The sequence below is a fragment of the Giraffa tippelskirchi genome, chromosome 8 (genome assembly GCF_054371585.1).
Source record: "Giraffa tippelskirchi isolate mGirTip1 chromosome 8, T2T-mGirTip1v1.2.pri, whole genome shotgun sequence".
Classification (NCBI taxonomy): Eukaryota; Metazoa; Chordata; class Mammalia; order Artiodactyla; family Giraffidae; genus Giraffa; species Giraffa tippelskirchi.
In genome coordinates, this window is record NC_137282.1 from 20578311 (window position 1) to 20595001 (window position 16691).

At 40.1% G+C, this 16691-nt stretch overlaps 1 protein-coding gene across 1 annotated transcript in view; it reads left to right on the forward strand.

Annotated features, from left to right (window-relative positions):
- TRMT9B (tRNA methyltransferase 9B (putative)) overlaps positions 1-16283 on the forward strand; it is a 39414-nt gene extending 23131 nt beyond the window's left edge. The window contains exons 4-5 of the mRNA XM_081520950.1: positions 6399-6572; positions 13674-16283. Coding sequence (XP_081377076.1) covers positions 6399-6572; positions 13674-14707 — 1208 coding nt within the window. The 3' untranslated portion in view covers positions 14708-16283. The remainder of the gene's footprint in view (positions 1-6398; positions 6573-13673) is intronic.
- Positions 16284-16691: the final 408 nt, after the last annotated feature.

Genomic DNA, 16691 nt, shown 5'->3' on the forward strand with positions numbered 1-16691 from the left:
GTTTCATGCGTGTTTCTGTTTAAAGACACCCATGCACTGTCAGTACAGACTCTGGCATTACAAATAAACGTTAGCAGGTAGATGAACATGCAAACACTGAGTCTGTGAGTAATGAAGATTGACTGCATTTGGTATTTTTGACTGCATAAAATTTAAAAGGTTCTACAAGGCAAAAATCTAGACATATACATAAGGGAAGTAAAAAACCAAAATCAAACTAGGTAAAACTAGTTTGATAAAATATATAAATATATCTGATAGGGAAAAAAAAGTAATTTTCTTAATCAACAGAGCCTCTTCAAAGTCAGTATGAAAAAGACCAATAACCCCCAATGATGAAACCATATGAGTAAACAGTTTGAAAATTAGGGGAATACAAATTAAAAAAATTTGATAGGTAATCCACTTAAATGGCTTAGTAACAAAGGAACAAAAAATGTATAGTGAAAATTATCCTCCCATCCCAGTCTGCCAGCACCAAGTAACCCACATCAGAGGCACTATACTCTTAGCTTCTTGTTTAATCTTGAGATACTTCACATAAATATAAACATATTTGTGCATGTAAACATCTGCATGGGTGGAGTTACCTTTTTCAGTTACACAAATTTATATGTTATACAGACTGCTATACCCCTAGTTTTGTTTCCTTTAGTATATTGAGATCAAAAGAATCCCCCATGAAACGCAAGAGACACAGGAGATGTGGGTTTGATCCCTGAGTCAGGAAGATCCCAAGGAAAAGGGAATGGCAATCCATTCCAGTATTCTTGCCTGGAGAATCCCATGGACATAGGAGCCTGGCGGGCTACAGTCCAAAGGGTCGCAAAGAGTCAGACACGACTGAGCACATCACAGCATAGCGTTTGTTCTTATATATTTATTGAGTATTAAAAGTTGCATAGCTTTCTGTGCTAATAACACCACACCAACAGATATGTATGTTGTTTGCCACATTTTGCTACTACAAATTACAGCACAAATAACATTCTTTAAGTATCTCTGTGCAAATCAATTTAGTAAATGTTATTTTGTGTGCTCAGTAGCTCAGTCCTGTCTGACTCTTTGTGACTACATGGACTGTAGCCCGCCAGACTCCTCTGTCCATGGAATTTTCCAGGCAAGAATACTGGAGCAGTTGCCATTTCCTCCTCCAGGGGGTCTTCACAACCCCGGGATCGAAACTGTATCTCTTGTGTCTCCTGCACTGGCTGGCAGATTCTTTACCACTGCGCTTGGAAATCCAAATGTTATTTTACTCATCTGTATCTTTTGACTTTTGTGTTATTTGTAGTTTTTTACCACTCAATAGCAGGAATATTTTAATTACACAATGAAAGATAAGTTTAAAAATAAAATTGAAATTAAGAAAATTCAATGAAAAGGAAAGAAAGGAGCCCAAAGGGATTAGTAGAAAAAGGAAGTAGAACAATAGTGTTCGTCACTCGGTTGTGTCCAGCTCTTTGCAACCCAATGGATTGTTGCCCTCTGGGCTCCTCTGTCCATGGAATTCTCCAGGCCAGAATACTGGAGTGGGTTGCCACGTCCTACTCCAGGGGATCTTCCCAACCCAGGGACTGAACTTGCGTCTCCCACATTGCAGGCGGATTCTTTACCACTGAGCCACCAGGGAAGCCCATAGAACAATAGAGCTATCCTCCGAAGGAAATACTTTTTCTTTCTAGGTTTTCCACTTAGTTAAAAAAATCAACAGCCCATGTTGGCTAATTTGACTCGTATTTAGATTAGCAATTTCTAATTAATGATTCGGGCTTCCCTCACAGCTCAGTTGGTAAAGAATCCACCTGCAATGCAGGAGACACCAGTTCGATTCCTGGGTCGGGAAGATCTGCTGGAGAAGGGTTAGGCTACCCACTTCAGTATTAATGATGAATAAAACTTTGCTTAGTAATTAGCCCCCAACTAAAATAAATAAATTTATTAAAAAAAAAAAAAAAACAACTTTGCTTAGGTAATAAACATGCAGAGGTAACTGGGCTCCAGTTGCCCACACAGGGATTCTCTACCTGCTATGCTACTTTAGTGCTGCAACTGTTTATTGGCTAAATTTTATTAAGCAGATCACCCTGTTTCCCAGCGAAGCTGATCTGCTGAGGTGTGTGATGACGGTTCCTGATGGGAACTATGTCTTCAGGGAGGGATCAGGAATGCAGGGAGAGCAATTGTGTCTAAATATAAAGAGCGCTGAAGATTCAAAAACAGCAGAAATGAAAGTACCCTCAGGAAATACTGTAGCTTGTACAATGAAGGCAATCTCTTCCTGAAATGGGCTACTAACTTAAGGCCATTAGAAGAGGGTACATGCCAGGGATAAACTGGGAGACTGGGACTGACATATACACACTACTACATATAAAACAGATAACTAATAAGAACCTGCTGTGTAGCACAGGGAGCTCTACTCAATAATCTGTAATAATTGATATGGGAAAACAATCTAAAACGAAGAGGGGATATATGTATATGTATAACTGATTCACTTTGCTGTACACCTGAAACTAACACAACATTGTAAATCATCTGTACTCCAATAAAAAATAAAATAAATAAAACAGAACCATATTTGGCTAACCAGTCCCTTTTAGTATAACCTTATCTTTATATATAAAACTCGTGTTTCTCTCAACTCAACAATGTCTTAAACTGATAAGTTATGAATAAAAACAGACTATAATATTTAAAAAGAACATGGTACATGGTGGGTGTTCCTTGGTTTAAAATCTTTACTTTGATTAGTTTAGAAGCAAAATAAAGACTAGAGCTAGATTCCTTTCTGAGCAAGCTGACCTTTTTACCTGACATCAGAGACAACTATCCTAACAGTATTGAAATTTTTATTATTGTATACACAACTAAAACTAATTTTTCAATAATCAAAGTTCCTTTTTGCCTTTTAACTCTCAATTATTTTTCCCATATTCTGTGGTCAGACTTATTTTGCTAAGTCATTCTCTAATTACCGTTTCTTCTCTTAGTCAATAAAAATTTGGAGGTCCTACTAAGGGGCAGGCACCATGCCTACAGAACAAAACATATTCCCTCATCTCTGACTTCAAAAGGTTTAGGAGAAATAAATAGGCTGTATTCTTCCTTTTCCCAGAGGAAAAGAGAATTCTCTTTCAGATAAGGTCTTAGCCAAAAAAAAAAAAAAAACACTTCAATTTAAAAAATGTAGCTCTTTCTGCAAACTTTGGAGGGAACATTCAGATTAATTATTTCTAGCAAGTACTTACTCACCATGGGCCAAAACATCTTGCTGAACTGAGGTAATTATCTGTTTTCTTCCTCAGCTGTACGGTGGTGCAGAATACAGAATAGAGGGGAATGGGAGCACGCAGACACCTGCTATTGTAGCTCTTCAGTCCTAGAGGAGGTTATCATTTAATGAGATTTTGTAAAGGAGCATGGCTACTGTGTACAGGAGCTGCCGAATCTAAAGTGTTCTGATTTACTTCTCGCTCGTTTAAGATAATGGGGTGACTAGGCTTGGCAGTAGTCTTCATTTCCTCATTAGGATAAAATCTCCCCTCTCTAGCACCTCCATGTCTGCATTTAGGACACAGATAATTGCGCTGTATTCAGGAGTCCCATTACTATCCTTAAAAATGAATGCCATGTTGGACGAACTGGGAGGGCAGCATAGACCTACAGGCACTATGATGTGTAAAACAGACAGCGAGCGGGAAGCTGCTGGAGAGCACAGGGAGCTCAGCTCAGGGCTCTGTGATGACGGAGAGGGTTGGGACTGGAGGGAGGTCCAGGAAGGAGGGGATATGTGTGTACTTATAGCTGATTCACATCGTTGTACAGAAGAAACTAACACACATTATAAAGCAATTCAATTTAAAAAAGAAAAGGTATTCAGAACAACAAGAACAAGAATGCTGTTAGAAATGAATAGGAGAATTCCCTGTTGGTCCAGAGGTTAGGACTCAGCCTCAGGGCTCAGGGTTCAATTCTGGTCAGGGAACAAGGATCCCTGCAAGCAGAACAGCCCAGCATCCCCACACACCCACCAAGAAACAAATATGGGATGAATCAAGGGCATCAGGGGCACTGGAAACACATCAGGAGATGATAAGATCTAAGAAGACCTCAGTTTCCTCCTTGCTACCAGATGCTCTCTGAGCACATCCCTCCAGCTCTAATGTTCCATGAACCTGTTTTTATTAGTATCTTGGAAGTAATTTCCCCTTTTATTTTTCTAAATGTATCCCCTGAGCCAGTTCAAAACAGCAGAAAAATTTACAAGGTTATTTTTCTTAAAATACGAGCATCATCTTTGAAGTGTTACTTTATGGATTATATTTTCCCCATGATTGCTCTCACATATTGGATCTTCTTTCTCAAAAGCATTAGGGAGTATGGCTATGAGATCTAAAATATTTCTATGACCTCAATCATTTACACTGAAATAATAAAGTTGGAAATCTTATTTTTTATTCACAAGCTCTCCACTGTCTCAGCTGGCATTGGCAAATCTTAATTATGTTTTTAGTGTCTCATATAATTTTCAATAGCTCCTATTAAGGAGTTATCATCAAAGAGTGTTATGATGTATTTCAAAAGCAGCAACCGAATCATCTTTGAATAGTGGTAGCTATCTTTCAGGCAAAAAAATCTACAGCCAATGCCAGTAGGCAGGGATATAAGCTCTAAAGAGATCTTTAAATATTTCTGAAAAAAGAAATAGATGATATGTCTGCACTAGAACAGAATACTAGGCACTAGACCATGGAAGGTTTTGTTTCAAGATGACCGTTTCTTTATGTCACTAGCTTCTTCAGCATTAATATCAGGGAAATCTGACTGATCTAAATCTATGCACTGTGTGAACCTTGAATTATCTGGGTCTCTGCCACCGGAAAGCAAATGTCAAAACTGGTCTATTTAAGAAAAAATAGTTCTTTGTTAGAGTTGTATCCTGAGTTAATAGAGGACTTCCCTGGCAGTCCAGTGGATGAGAATCTGCCTGCCAGCGCAGGGGACGCAAGTTTTATCCTTGGCCCAGAAGGATCCTACATGCCGCAGGGCAAGTCATCAGCACTAGGCCCGTGCTCTAGAGCCCAGGAGCTGCAACAAGAGCAGCCAGCTCGGCAAGAGGCCAGCGCGCTGCAGCAAAGAGTGGCCCCCACTCTCCCAAATTAGAGAAAGCCCACGCTCAGTGACAAAGAACCAGCATAGCCATAAGTAAATAAATAAATAAAACAAGCTTTTTTAAAAATAAACTTACAAGAGCTAGCATTGACAACAGATTGGATAAAAAGATACTGAAACCCTTTTTTCATTCAAATTTTAAGTTTTTGAAAGGCCTGTTCTATTGTATAACTTATTTTATAAGTTGTTATAAAAGTTGAAAAGTTGTTAACAGTAGTCTGTTTTACACAGCGGCAAGTGGTAAGAAGTTTTGATAACACAAGACTAAATGCCCAGAACACATAAATCTAGAGAAATATGTATGTGAAGGTAACTTATAAAGAGACTGGACCCTGTCACTAGAATACTAGGGAACTATTATTACTAATAATAGTTAGGATTAATAATAATAACATTAATATTAACAATACTATTAATAATATTATATATTAATGCATTAATATTTAATTATATTTAATTAATAATAATAATCCTAGGGACTATTATTATCTGCTGAGGGCCAGCTGACATTTCTTCGTTGTGCTATCATGTTAAGAAAGCCCTATGGACATGACCTTATTAAAGAGTCAATAAATAATATTTCTTTTTCCCATTTCCATTTCCTTTTCTCTATGTAAAAACATGTCTGTGCTCTCCAAAGGCTTTTTGTTTCTGTGTGTACTTTCAATCCATGCTGTGTTTTGTTTTGGTTAGTGAGGCAGACCTCATTTTATTGCACTTCCCCGATACTGTATTGTGTTTTGCACCAATTGAAGGTTTGTGGCAACCTGGCCTTGAGCAAGTCTACTGGTGCCATTTTTCCAAGAGCATTTGCTCACTTTGTGTCTGTCTGTCACAATTTGGTAATTCTCCCTGTATTTCAAACCCTCCACCAGAATAAACATTTATGACTTGCTGAAGGCTCAGATGATGGTGAACATTTTTCAGCAATACACTATTTAAAAAATGAGGTATGTACATGGTTTTTGTAGACTTAATGGTGCTGCACGCTGAAAAGACTACAGTGTAAACACCATTTTTAAATGCACTAAGAAGCCAAAAAAAACGTCGTGTGACTCGCTTTATTGCGACACTTGCTTTTATGCCATGGTCAGGAATGGAACCCGCAATATCTCTAAGGTTGGCCTGTATCAAGTTACTGCTATTCCCTAAGACAAAATAACCGACAGTATTGCATTTTCCACTAAGGATAGCGTATAACACAGGTTTTTCTCTTACAGGTTGTGGGACTGGAAAGTATCTTAAAGTGAACAGCCAGGTACATACGCTGGGCTGTGACTACTGTGCACCACTGGTAGAGACTGCCCGGAGCAGAGGCTCTGAAGTCATGGTGTGTGACAACCTTAACCTCCCCTTCAGGGATCAGGGCTTTGATGCCATCATCTCCATAGGCGGTAAGGCAACCCCGTCACAGGTTCACTCTTGACCGTGAGAATAACGCTACCTGGTTGAGGACACTCTCGCAACTCAACATCCATTCTTTGTAGAAAGATCCATGTAATCCAGTTTATCTAATTTTTAAAAAAATATTTCAACCAAATTATTTAATTTCAAGTGTACTTACAGTGGTACATATGATTCTTTTATCTGGTTTAACCCTCAAACTGTTGCTTTTCTCTTTTCAATGACTCATTCCAGTTTCTTCCACTTATGAATGAGAAAGTATTAGAGTTGTACTCACTGAAAACAGTACTTTGATCTACTGAAATGAAGCCAGCTTCTTACAACGTGAAGTAGATCTCTAGAAGTCATATTGCTTTTTTCAGCCCACAAGTGTGGCCTTTACTAGCAGAATATTCTAAGACTAACGCACTGACCGTCCCTGGAAGGATGTCACCAACCTGCCACTCATAGTACAGAAGTCTCTGGGGAAGACAGGCCTGCCCGATCCCAGACTGCATTGGTTTCACATTGCCACCCTGTTCTCTCACTGTCAGAGATCATTCAAAAATCTAGGGAGTACACCTGTCATATTCTCCCAACAAGTGTGCCCATATAAAATACACATGCCAAAAATGACAAGAAACAGCAAAAATCCATGCCTGAGATATGTACAGATAAGGCTAATTTTCCTAGAGGAGGAAATGGCAACCCACTCCAGTATTCTTGCCTGAAGAATTCCATGGACAGAGGAGCCTGACAGGCTGCAGTCCATGGGGTTGCAAAGAGTCGGACATGACTGAGTGATTGATCACAAGGCTCATTTTACCCAATACATGTATTCCTGAAACCTAGTATGTTAGTAATATTTAAATATGCTAGGGAATTGTGAAGGGAATATTATAGTAAATTCTTTTCCAAAGTGAGAAATCCTGTGCAAGGCAAATTATTTCCTCCAACACACTTTTAAAATAATTAACGTATTTGAACGTAACAAGCTTTATCAAAGCAAGGTGAATCTATACAAAACGGACTACTAGATATTAATAAACATACGGAATATGACTATTTGCTCTCTCCTGAAGTAAACAAGAAATCGATTTATTCACATTAGTTGGGGACTGTATGTTTGCAAAGTGAGGAGATGGAGACCTGGATGTCGTGACCTTGGGACCAGTTAGGACTGGCAAGAGATGGTTGCCATGGAAACCTGCTCTTTGACAGCACTACTTCACTGCATTTGAAACTGTTCAGTCCCTTTGGTGTTAAGAATTAAGGGAAGGGATTCTTGTTGAATCAAGAAACATTACACTGTGCTCTGAATCTTCAGTAGGAAGAAAGTTTTTGGTTTGGTCGTGCCACTGAAAGAACCAGAAACTGCAGAGAGGTCAGAGAAGTGCTGGCTGTTCTTTTGTTTACTTTAGTTGTAGAATTTCTACGGCCAGCCACCTACAAACAGGCTGTGCTGTTGAACCACCGCTGCAGGCGTGGGACTACTGACCAACTTTGCACTTTCAGAAAATGCTCCATGTTGTACATTGTTGAGTCCTCCTTTTTGTTCTGCTGAAGTCTCCTGCCCCCAGAGGAGATGGAGAACACCTGGCTGCCATCTTCCAATGAAAAACGCCTCCTTCGGTGGAAACCCTGCCTGTGTCTTTATGAACTGTAACTATAAATTAACACCGTGTGGTCATTTTCCGGTTAGTTTTTACATTTAGAACTATGAGAAATTTCACTAAACTGTCTCTCCTATGTCCATATAGATTTACTTCCCTATTTAGGATGCTTTATGTTGGCATTTCTTGCTTAACAAGAAGAAATATATTTTTACTATATTTTAAAATACATATATATATATTCCATGTCTCTTAATAATAATATGAGAGGGTAAGCATCAAACCTAATTATGCATTCCTTATGTTTTACTGACAGATTACAAAAAGAAACAATCTTTCTATTTACTTTTAGTATGCTATGCTGTGCTATGCTAAGTCGCTTCAGTCGTGTCCAACTCTGTGCGACCCCATAGACGGCAGCTCACCAGGCTCCACCGTCCCTAGGATTCTCCAGGCAAGAACACTGGAGTGGGTTGCCATTTCCTTCTCCAGTGCATGAAAGGGAAAAGTGAAAGTGAAGTCGCTCAGTCGTGTCCGACTCTTAGCGACCCCATGGACTATAGCCTACCAGGCTCCTCCGTCCATGGGATTTTCCAGGCAAGAGTACTGGAGTGGGGTGCCATTGCCTTCTCTGTACTTTTAGTATAGGATGATAAAATTTTTATAAAAATTTGTCCATATATTGCAATGGTGTCAACCAACTTTTCATGTCAGTGGTTCTCAACTTGTCCCCCACCCTCAGGGGATATTTGTCAACATTTGGAGGCATTTTTGGTTGTCACAACTGAGTGTGTATATGTTCAACTGTTGTCTACTTGGTCCCCACTGCCTTGCAATAAAGAATTATCCAGCTGGTTTAAAAATGCCAATAGTGCTGAGGTTGTAAAATTCTGCTTCATACTAAACCCATGGATTCTGAATACTTATAGTCAAATAAGACACACCTGAAAAATTAAATAACAATACATCATAAAATACCAAGATATAACAGGACTTTTAAGATGACTATGCATAACCTCATATGATTCTGGAATCCAGTCGCTGAATTCAACCTACCCAGGTGTTCAATCAACACCCTATCCTACAGGAAACATACCAAGTGCTACTTCTGCCTTTAAATTATGATTTTTAAACAACAAGGGACTTCTCTATTCTTTAAAATTCAACACAGTTTCCTGACATTGATAATTCATATAAATACATCTTTAAGTCCCACTTAGTTTACATTTACAATGTTTCTTAATAGAATATGTGTACAGGCATGTATAATACATTTTATATGTATTATAAGTTTTTCTAAAACATCTGGCTTAAAAGTTACTTAGTATTATATGTTAAATATATAAAAGATTCAGATATTTCCTGGGTGAAATTATGGTATTAAAATGGATTATCACATAAGCGATATTAAGGAATGAAAAGTATAAAGATATTCTTCCTTAAAAACAAAACTTCCGAAGTCAAGAATCCTAAAATGTTGAAGGCCTATAAAGTCTGCTAAAAAGAAATTACTGTATTAAAATCATCCTATTTTAATGGCGTTTTTTTCCCCTCAAGTTCAAAACACAAGAATACAGTCAATTCTCATTATTCACGGTAGTTATGTTGTATAATGTCCTGTGAACACTGAATTAACAAATACCGAACCATTGCTCCCAGGGGAAATACAGGATTAGGTTCTTGCGAGCCTCTGGTCACAATATTTTTGCCAGTTAATCAACAGAGAAACCATGAACAAAAACACAAAAATGCAAAATACGCGGCACTAAATAGACCTTGAAAAGGACACTGTTGACGCTACCAGAGCTGAGACGGGAAGGCGGATCAGCTCCTCCTCAGACCCCAGCTGGGAACATGTGCCTCGGGAAGCTCAACGTTTTGGCTGTTCTATGCACGTCAAGGAATGACCACAAAAATGCTGAGAGTACGGAGTTCTGAAGTTACAAAAAAATTTTAGCGAGTGGGTGAATTTGCGGATACAGAACCCACAGGTGACAAGGATCAACTGCGTTTAGAAAACACAGCCATGGAAGTTTCAGGGTGAATTAGGGGCAAGTTATGGGAGATGTTAACGACCAGGAATAGTCGTAGATCTGAATGTTAGTGCTGTCCCAAGTCTGACTCAGTCCTGACTTCTCTGCCCCTTTCAGCTCACTGACCAAGACACTACTCAAGAAGTGTAAGCTCCGGTGTGTGTGTGGGGGGCTTTCCTGGTGTCCCAGTGGTTAAGATTCTGCACTCCCGATGCAGGGGGCCTGGGTTCGAGCCCTGGTTGGGGAACTAAGATCCCATAGGCCCTACTTGCTGCATGGTGTGGCCAAAAAAATAACAAAAATATAAACGACATCAATAAACTTAAAAAAAAAAAAAAAGAGGAGTATAAGCTTTCAAACTGACCATGACAAAGGGCTCATTCTTCAGTGACACTAGCCTGACACCTAGTGAAGTAAAGAGATCACTCAACGATCACAAAGCTGGTCACTGCTAGATTCAGGACAAAATACACTGGTGTCTTGTTCTCTAAATGCATCTGAGTGTTTCCCTGGTGGCTCAGTGGTAAAGAATCCGCCTGCCAATGCAGGAGACACAGGTTCAATCCCTGATCTGGGAGGATCTGACATGCCAGGGAGCAACTAAGCCCCTGCACCACAAGTATGGAGTCTGTGTTCCAGAGCCCGGGAGCTGTGACTACTGAGCCCATGTGTCGCAACTACTGAAGTCCGCGAGGCCTGGAGCCTGTGCTCTGCAACAAGGCCACCGTAATGAGCAGCTTGCACACTGCAACTAGACAGTAGCCACAACTAGAGAAAAGCCCATGCAGCAACGAAGACCCAGCACAGCTATAAATAAATAACTGAAATGCATTTGAACCTTGTGCCTCTAGGTTCCTGCATGGTATAGTAAGAGAAACCAGTGTTTGTGCTCTGCTGATGGGAAAGCTTGTCACCATGCTTATTTAACTTATATGCAGAGTACATCATGAGAAATGCTGGGCTGGAAGAAACACAAGCTGGAATCAAGATTGCCGAGAGAAATATCAATAACCTCAGATATGCAGATGACACCACACTTATGGCGGAAAGTGAAGAAGAACTAAAGAGCCTCTTGAAAGTGAAAGAGGAGAGTGAAAAAGTTGGCTTAAAGCTCAATGTTCAGAAAACTAAGATCATGGCATCTGGTCCCATCACTTCATGGGAAATAGATGGGGAAACAGTGGAAACACTGACAGACATTATTTTGGGGGGGCTCCAAAATCACTGCAGATGGTGATTGCAGCCATGAAATTAAAAGACACTTACTCTTTGGAAGGAAAGTTATGACCAACCTAGACAGCATATTTAAAAGCAGAGACATTACTTTGCCAACAAAGGTCCATCTAGTCAAGGCTATGGTTTTTCCAGTAGTCATGTATGGATGTGAAAGTTGGACGGTGAAGAAAGCTGAGCACCGAAGAATTGATGCTTTTGAACTGTGGTGTTGGAGAAGACTCTTGAGAGTCCCTTGGACTGCAAGAAGATCCAACCAGTCCATCCTAAAGGAGATCAGTCCTGGGTGTTCATTGGAAGGACTGATGTTGAAGCTGAAACTCCAATACTTTGGCCATCTCATGCGAAGAGTTGACTCATTGGAAAAGACCCTAGTACTGGGAAGGATTGGGGGCAGGAAGAGAAGGGGACGACAGAGGATGAGATGGCTGGATGGCATCACTGACTCGATGGACATGGGTTTGGGTAGACTCCGGGAGTTGGTGATGGACAGGGAGGCCTGACCTGCTGCGATTCATGGGGTCGCAAAGAGTCGGACACAACTGAGCAACTGAACTGAACTGATGGGAAAGCAAACCTGATTGGGAACAATACAAAGTGTGCCCCTTGTATAATCTCCCTTTGACAGCTTTATCTATATAATAATCTCACTTTAGACGTTTACTAGCTCTCTGTGCCGTGTAAACTAAAGAGATTTATTTGTACCTCTGCATTATGCTAAAGTTACAGGCACTGTTTCACCCGCTCTGTACTCACATCTGAGCAGCAATGTCCAGACTCTTTAGAGCCAATTTCCTACCTGAAATAAGTGATAAGCTTGTGTGTGGAAAAATAATGTGATGCTTTCTCTTGACACAGTGTGATTAAACTCTAGGAGCTCACAGACTAGTACTTTCTAAATCCTGTTTGATAAAAATACATCTAATAACCCCCCTAAGAGTAGATACAGGCAATCCCACTTGACTCTCATTTTAACTTGCAAAGAGCTACAAGTAAAACAGTGACCTGTAAGTTGCTTTTTCTTAAGTAAATACAATTTCATATTATATTAACATTATTAAAAATTATAAGCAATCATTTGATCTGGAGGTTGGATGGTGTACCTTTGCATTTTCTAAACAGAAAGTTTTTTAACATTTTTTCTACTTACAATTCTTGATTAACTTATTAACCAACTGTATTAATCAACCAGTGGTGTTGAACTTGTGATGCTTCAGAAGTACAAATCATTCATTAAAACAACAAGTTATTTCATAGAATTCTACTAGGGAACATTTACCTAACATAGGGTTAGCTCTCCCTTTCAAATTTTATTAATTCACACTGCTCATTCTTCTGGTTAACAAAATTCACAGGATTTTAGAACTGGAAGAGGCCTTACAAATTGTTTATTCTAGGTGCCTTCTTATACAGGAAGAGACAAAGTCCAGAGAAGTTAAATAATTGTCCAAGATTAGTTGTCTAATAAGTAGAGGCATACCTCATCTTACTGCACTTTGCAGACACTGCATTTTTACAAATGCAAGGTTTGGGGCAACCTTGCATTGAGCCTGTTGTCTATTGGCGCCATTCTGCCAACAGCATTTGCTCGCTTTGTGTCCCTGTGTCACATTTTGGTAATTCTGGTAACATTTTCAACTTTCTCATTATTATTATCTTTGTGTGGTGACCTGTGGTCTTGGGTGTACTGCTGCAAAAAGACTATGACTTACTGAAGGCTCAGGTGATGGCCAGCAGTTTTTAGAAATATTTTTAAATTAAGGTACGTACATTGTTAACACATGATGCTAGTGCACACTTAACTGATTACAGTGTAGTGTAAATATCACTTTTATATGCACTGGGAAACCAAGAATTCGTGTGACTTTCTTCATTCTAGTGGTCTGGAAACAAACCCACAGTATCTCCAGGCTCTGCCAATATAGGAAACAAAGTTAAAAATTATGCTTCTCCTGAAACCAGATCTGTGCTATTTCTACCATCTGCCCAAGCTGCAGGAAATAAGGAGTACTTACACATGTCAAGGGCTTCTCAGGTGGCACAGTGGGCAAAGAATCCACCTTCCAATGCAGGAGATGCAAGATATGCAGGTTCAATCCCTGGGTTGGGAAGATCTCCTGGAGGAGGAAATGGTAACCCACTTCAGTATTCGTCAAAACTGCATCACTGTTACATGGAAAATACTAGTCTATAAATGTGTATACACACTGAGATCTAGTTTCTTCTTTTTCAGTCATACATCATTTTTCTACAAAACAAAGAAGAATCAGAGCCATAAAAGAAATGGCCAGGGTCCTAGTTCCTGGAGGCCAGCTGATGATTTATGTTTGGGCCATGGAACAGAAGAACCGGCGCTTTGAGAAGCAAGATGTGCTTGTTCCATGGAACAAAGCCTTGTGCTCCCAACCCCTCTCGGAATTGGGCCAGCCGGGGAGAAAGGAGCAGGCTGGGCGCCCAGAAAGAAGCCACCCCTACCACCCGCCCTGCTCCGCCTGCCGTTGTTCCCTGTGTTTTGAGGGGCGCTGTGACGCGAAGCGGTCCCACAGTGTGGACTGCGACTCTGTTCTGGCTGGCACCTGCTGTGCAAATATTTCTGAGGAAGGCGAGGAAGAAAACGGATTCTATAACACACTGGGGAAGTCGTTTCGCTCCTGGTTTTCCTCTCGATCTTTGGATGAATCCACTCTGAGGAAGCAAACTGAAAAAGTGAGACCCCTGAAAAACACAGAAAGTTGGGCCAATAACACGATATCCATCCAGCCTTCAAGACACTCCAGTTTCGACTTTGGTCATCCAGAGACTTTGTCAACAGGAGAGCAAAATCTAGATGAGGAAGTGTTTGTGGAGCCGTCTCAAGGACCTCTGGAGTGGCTGAGGGCACCCACCACACGCAAACAGCTAGACGGAGACCATCCCAGAGTCATGAGGAGAAACGGAGATGGGACTTTTCTGAGTGGCACCGATGCTAAGGAGAACTGTGCGGATGAAGGTAACTTAGAAGAGGGCACCGCTTCCGGTAGTAAATTATGGAGGAGGGTTTCTGCAGCAGATTCCACAGACTCCAACCCAGGGGACGCCATTTCTGTCGAAGAACAACAGCCCGACGTTCTGGATTCCAGAGCCTTTATGCGTTATTACCACGTGTTTCGAGAAGGTGAGCTGTGTGGCCTGCTGAAGGAGAGTGTGTCGGAGCTCCATATTCTGAGCTCTGGGAACGACCATGGCAACTGGTGTGTCATTGCAGAGAAGAGGGAGAGCTGTGACTGATGGGATCATGTCAGACACGCCCTCCAAAAGAGGAACCACGTTCTTCTCACTGAGTTTAGAGCTGTGACTGATGGAATCATCTCAGACACGCCCTCCAAAAGCAGAACCACGTTCTTCTCACTGGGTTTGCCATGTGGTTCCTGGAACTGGCATCCAATGTTGTTATTTGGTCTGTGTTTAATCCATTTAGATTCTGGTCTGTAGAGACTATAAATGCAGCATCTTTTCAGTCAAGTGCAGTGCTTGGCTATCTAAAGCATCTGACAAAGTCTTTATGGTTAAAGGTTAATAGAAGAGATCTGAATAAGCAATAGAACATGAACTCCAATGCAGCCTAATTGCTCTAACAATACATGTGTACATGTTTTTCAGTATTATATAGTGATTTCAAAAGATTCTGCTTTTAAGTATACCTTGTAAAAATATCATTTGTATGCAGTAAGGGGGTAATTCCTAGCTCTAGTTATAATTTACCACTGCACAAATGTGATAAATTATTTCATGGCCAAGGCTTTGCTTCTGCTTAAATTCTTTAGAAAGGTGAGGGACAGTGGAGAGAGACAAGCAGGGTTCTGAGAACTTTTCTAAATGATAAGCGAACTTGCTTCAAGGTAAGTAAATAACAAGGTTTTTGATGTTGCCCAGAAGGCTTTTAAAGGCACTGTCAGCACGCAGAGTAGATATGTGGGCACTAGAAGACGTTGCAAGTTACCCAGGAGGTATTTTTCCAACCTTATTAGAAGCAGGAGTATCCAGTCATGGAAAATCCAAGACTGACTAATGAATTTTCATCTGGAATGATGCTTTTCTTATGCAGTGAAGGGATATTTAGAAAATAAAAATCTGGTTGAAGCAGCATTTTGTTTTGGTTCTCGAAACAAGTAGATCATTAAGGTGCAAGATATTTGGACTTGGTGGAGGGCTTACTACTGGATTTTTAAAAATAATATCTGGGCATTTATCCTCTTGAAAGGGACTACATTTTAATGTTGTAGTAAGAATTTAGACAATCAAATCTTACTAATTAAAGGCTCAATTTCTGCCACTTTATAGACAAATGGATAGCTGGGCACTGCCTGATCACCACATCTGTTTATTTTTAACCATGGATCTGTTTATATCCATGTCATGGATACTGAGACATAGCTATGATTAGGAAAAGCAGGCATGAGCTGACCCAGGAATACAGTCTCAGACAGTTCCTTAATGAGGAGAGAATCAACACTTGACAAAAGCCTTTTTACTATATGGACTACTGTAAACCTGGAGGATACCCAATTCTTGTTTTGATTTCCACTGAAATTACTAAAATAGTATAACTTTTTCCCCTCAGTGATTGTGCTCTAACTAAAAATACTGATGATACTTCCAAAGAAATGTAAAGGATTATTTTTAATGTGCATCTGAAAGTACTGAAGTTTATTACTCTCTGGGCTTCAAAATAAGATTGTGTCATCACCTTTTCGGTTGATGAGGTTGTTGGGTGGAAATGAGATCTATGATTTTTATTGTTCTGCACACAGTCTGCATTAGAGGGATGATGAAAACAGACATAAAAGTGGAATATAAATTAAAATTTAATTTAATGTCTTCCATTTCTTAAATGACGACATTAAGCCATGAGTGTAAGTGGGGTTTTTGGTGGAAAGAAATGTTCTCAGAGTCAGAGACATTTACAATTAAGGCTTGATGACCCTTCTATTATGAGTGGGTTTTTCCTCTCCTTGAAGTCTGTTGTCACATACATCTTCATTACCAGCCTTGCTGCTTGAAATCTGTTTATAAAGTCACGGCTTTCTGGGAGGGAAGCCACCACATAAGTTCCACCACTTACATGGAACTCAGTTCATTACATGGCGCCAGAAAAGCTTTGAGCAAACCTTTATGTGCAACCTCCTACACACACACACACATACACACCACTTTGTATAAGCTGACTCTCTAGAATGGTTTTTGAGAGAGGAATATTTTCACATAATTTTGA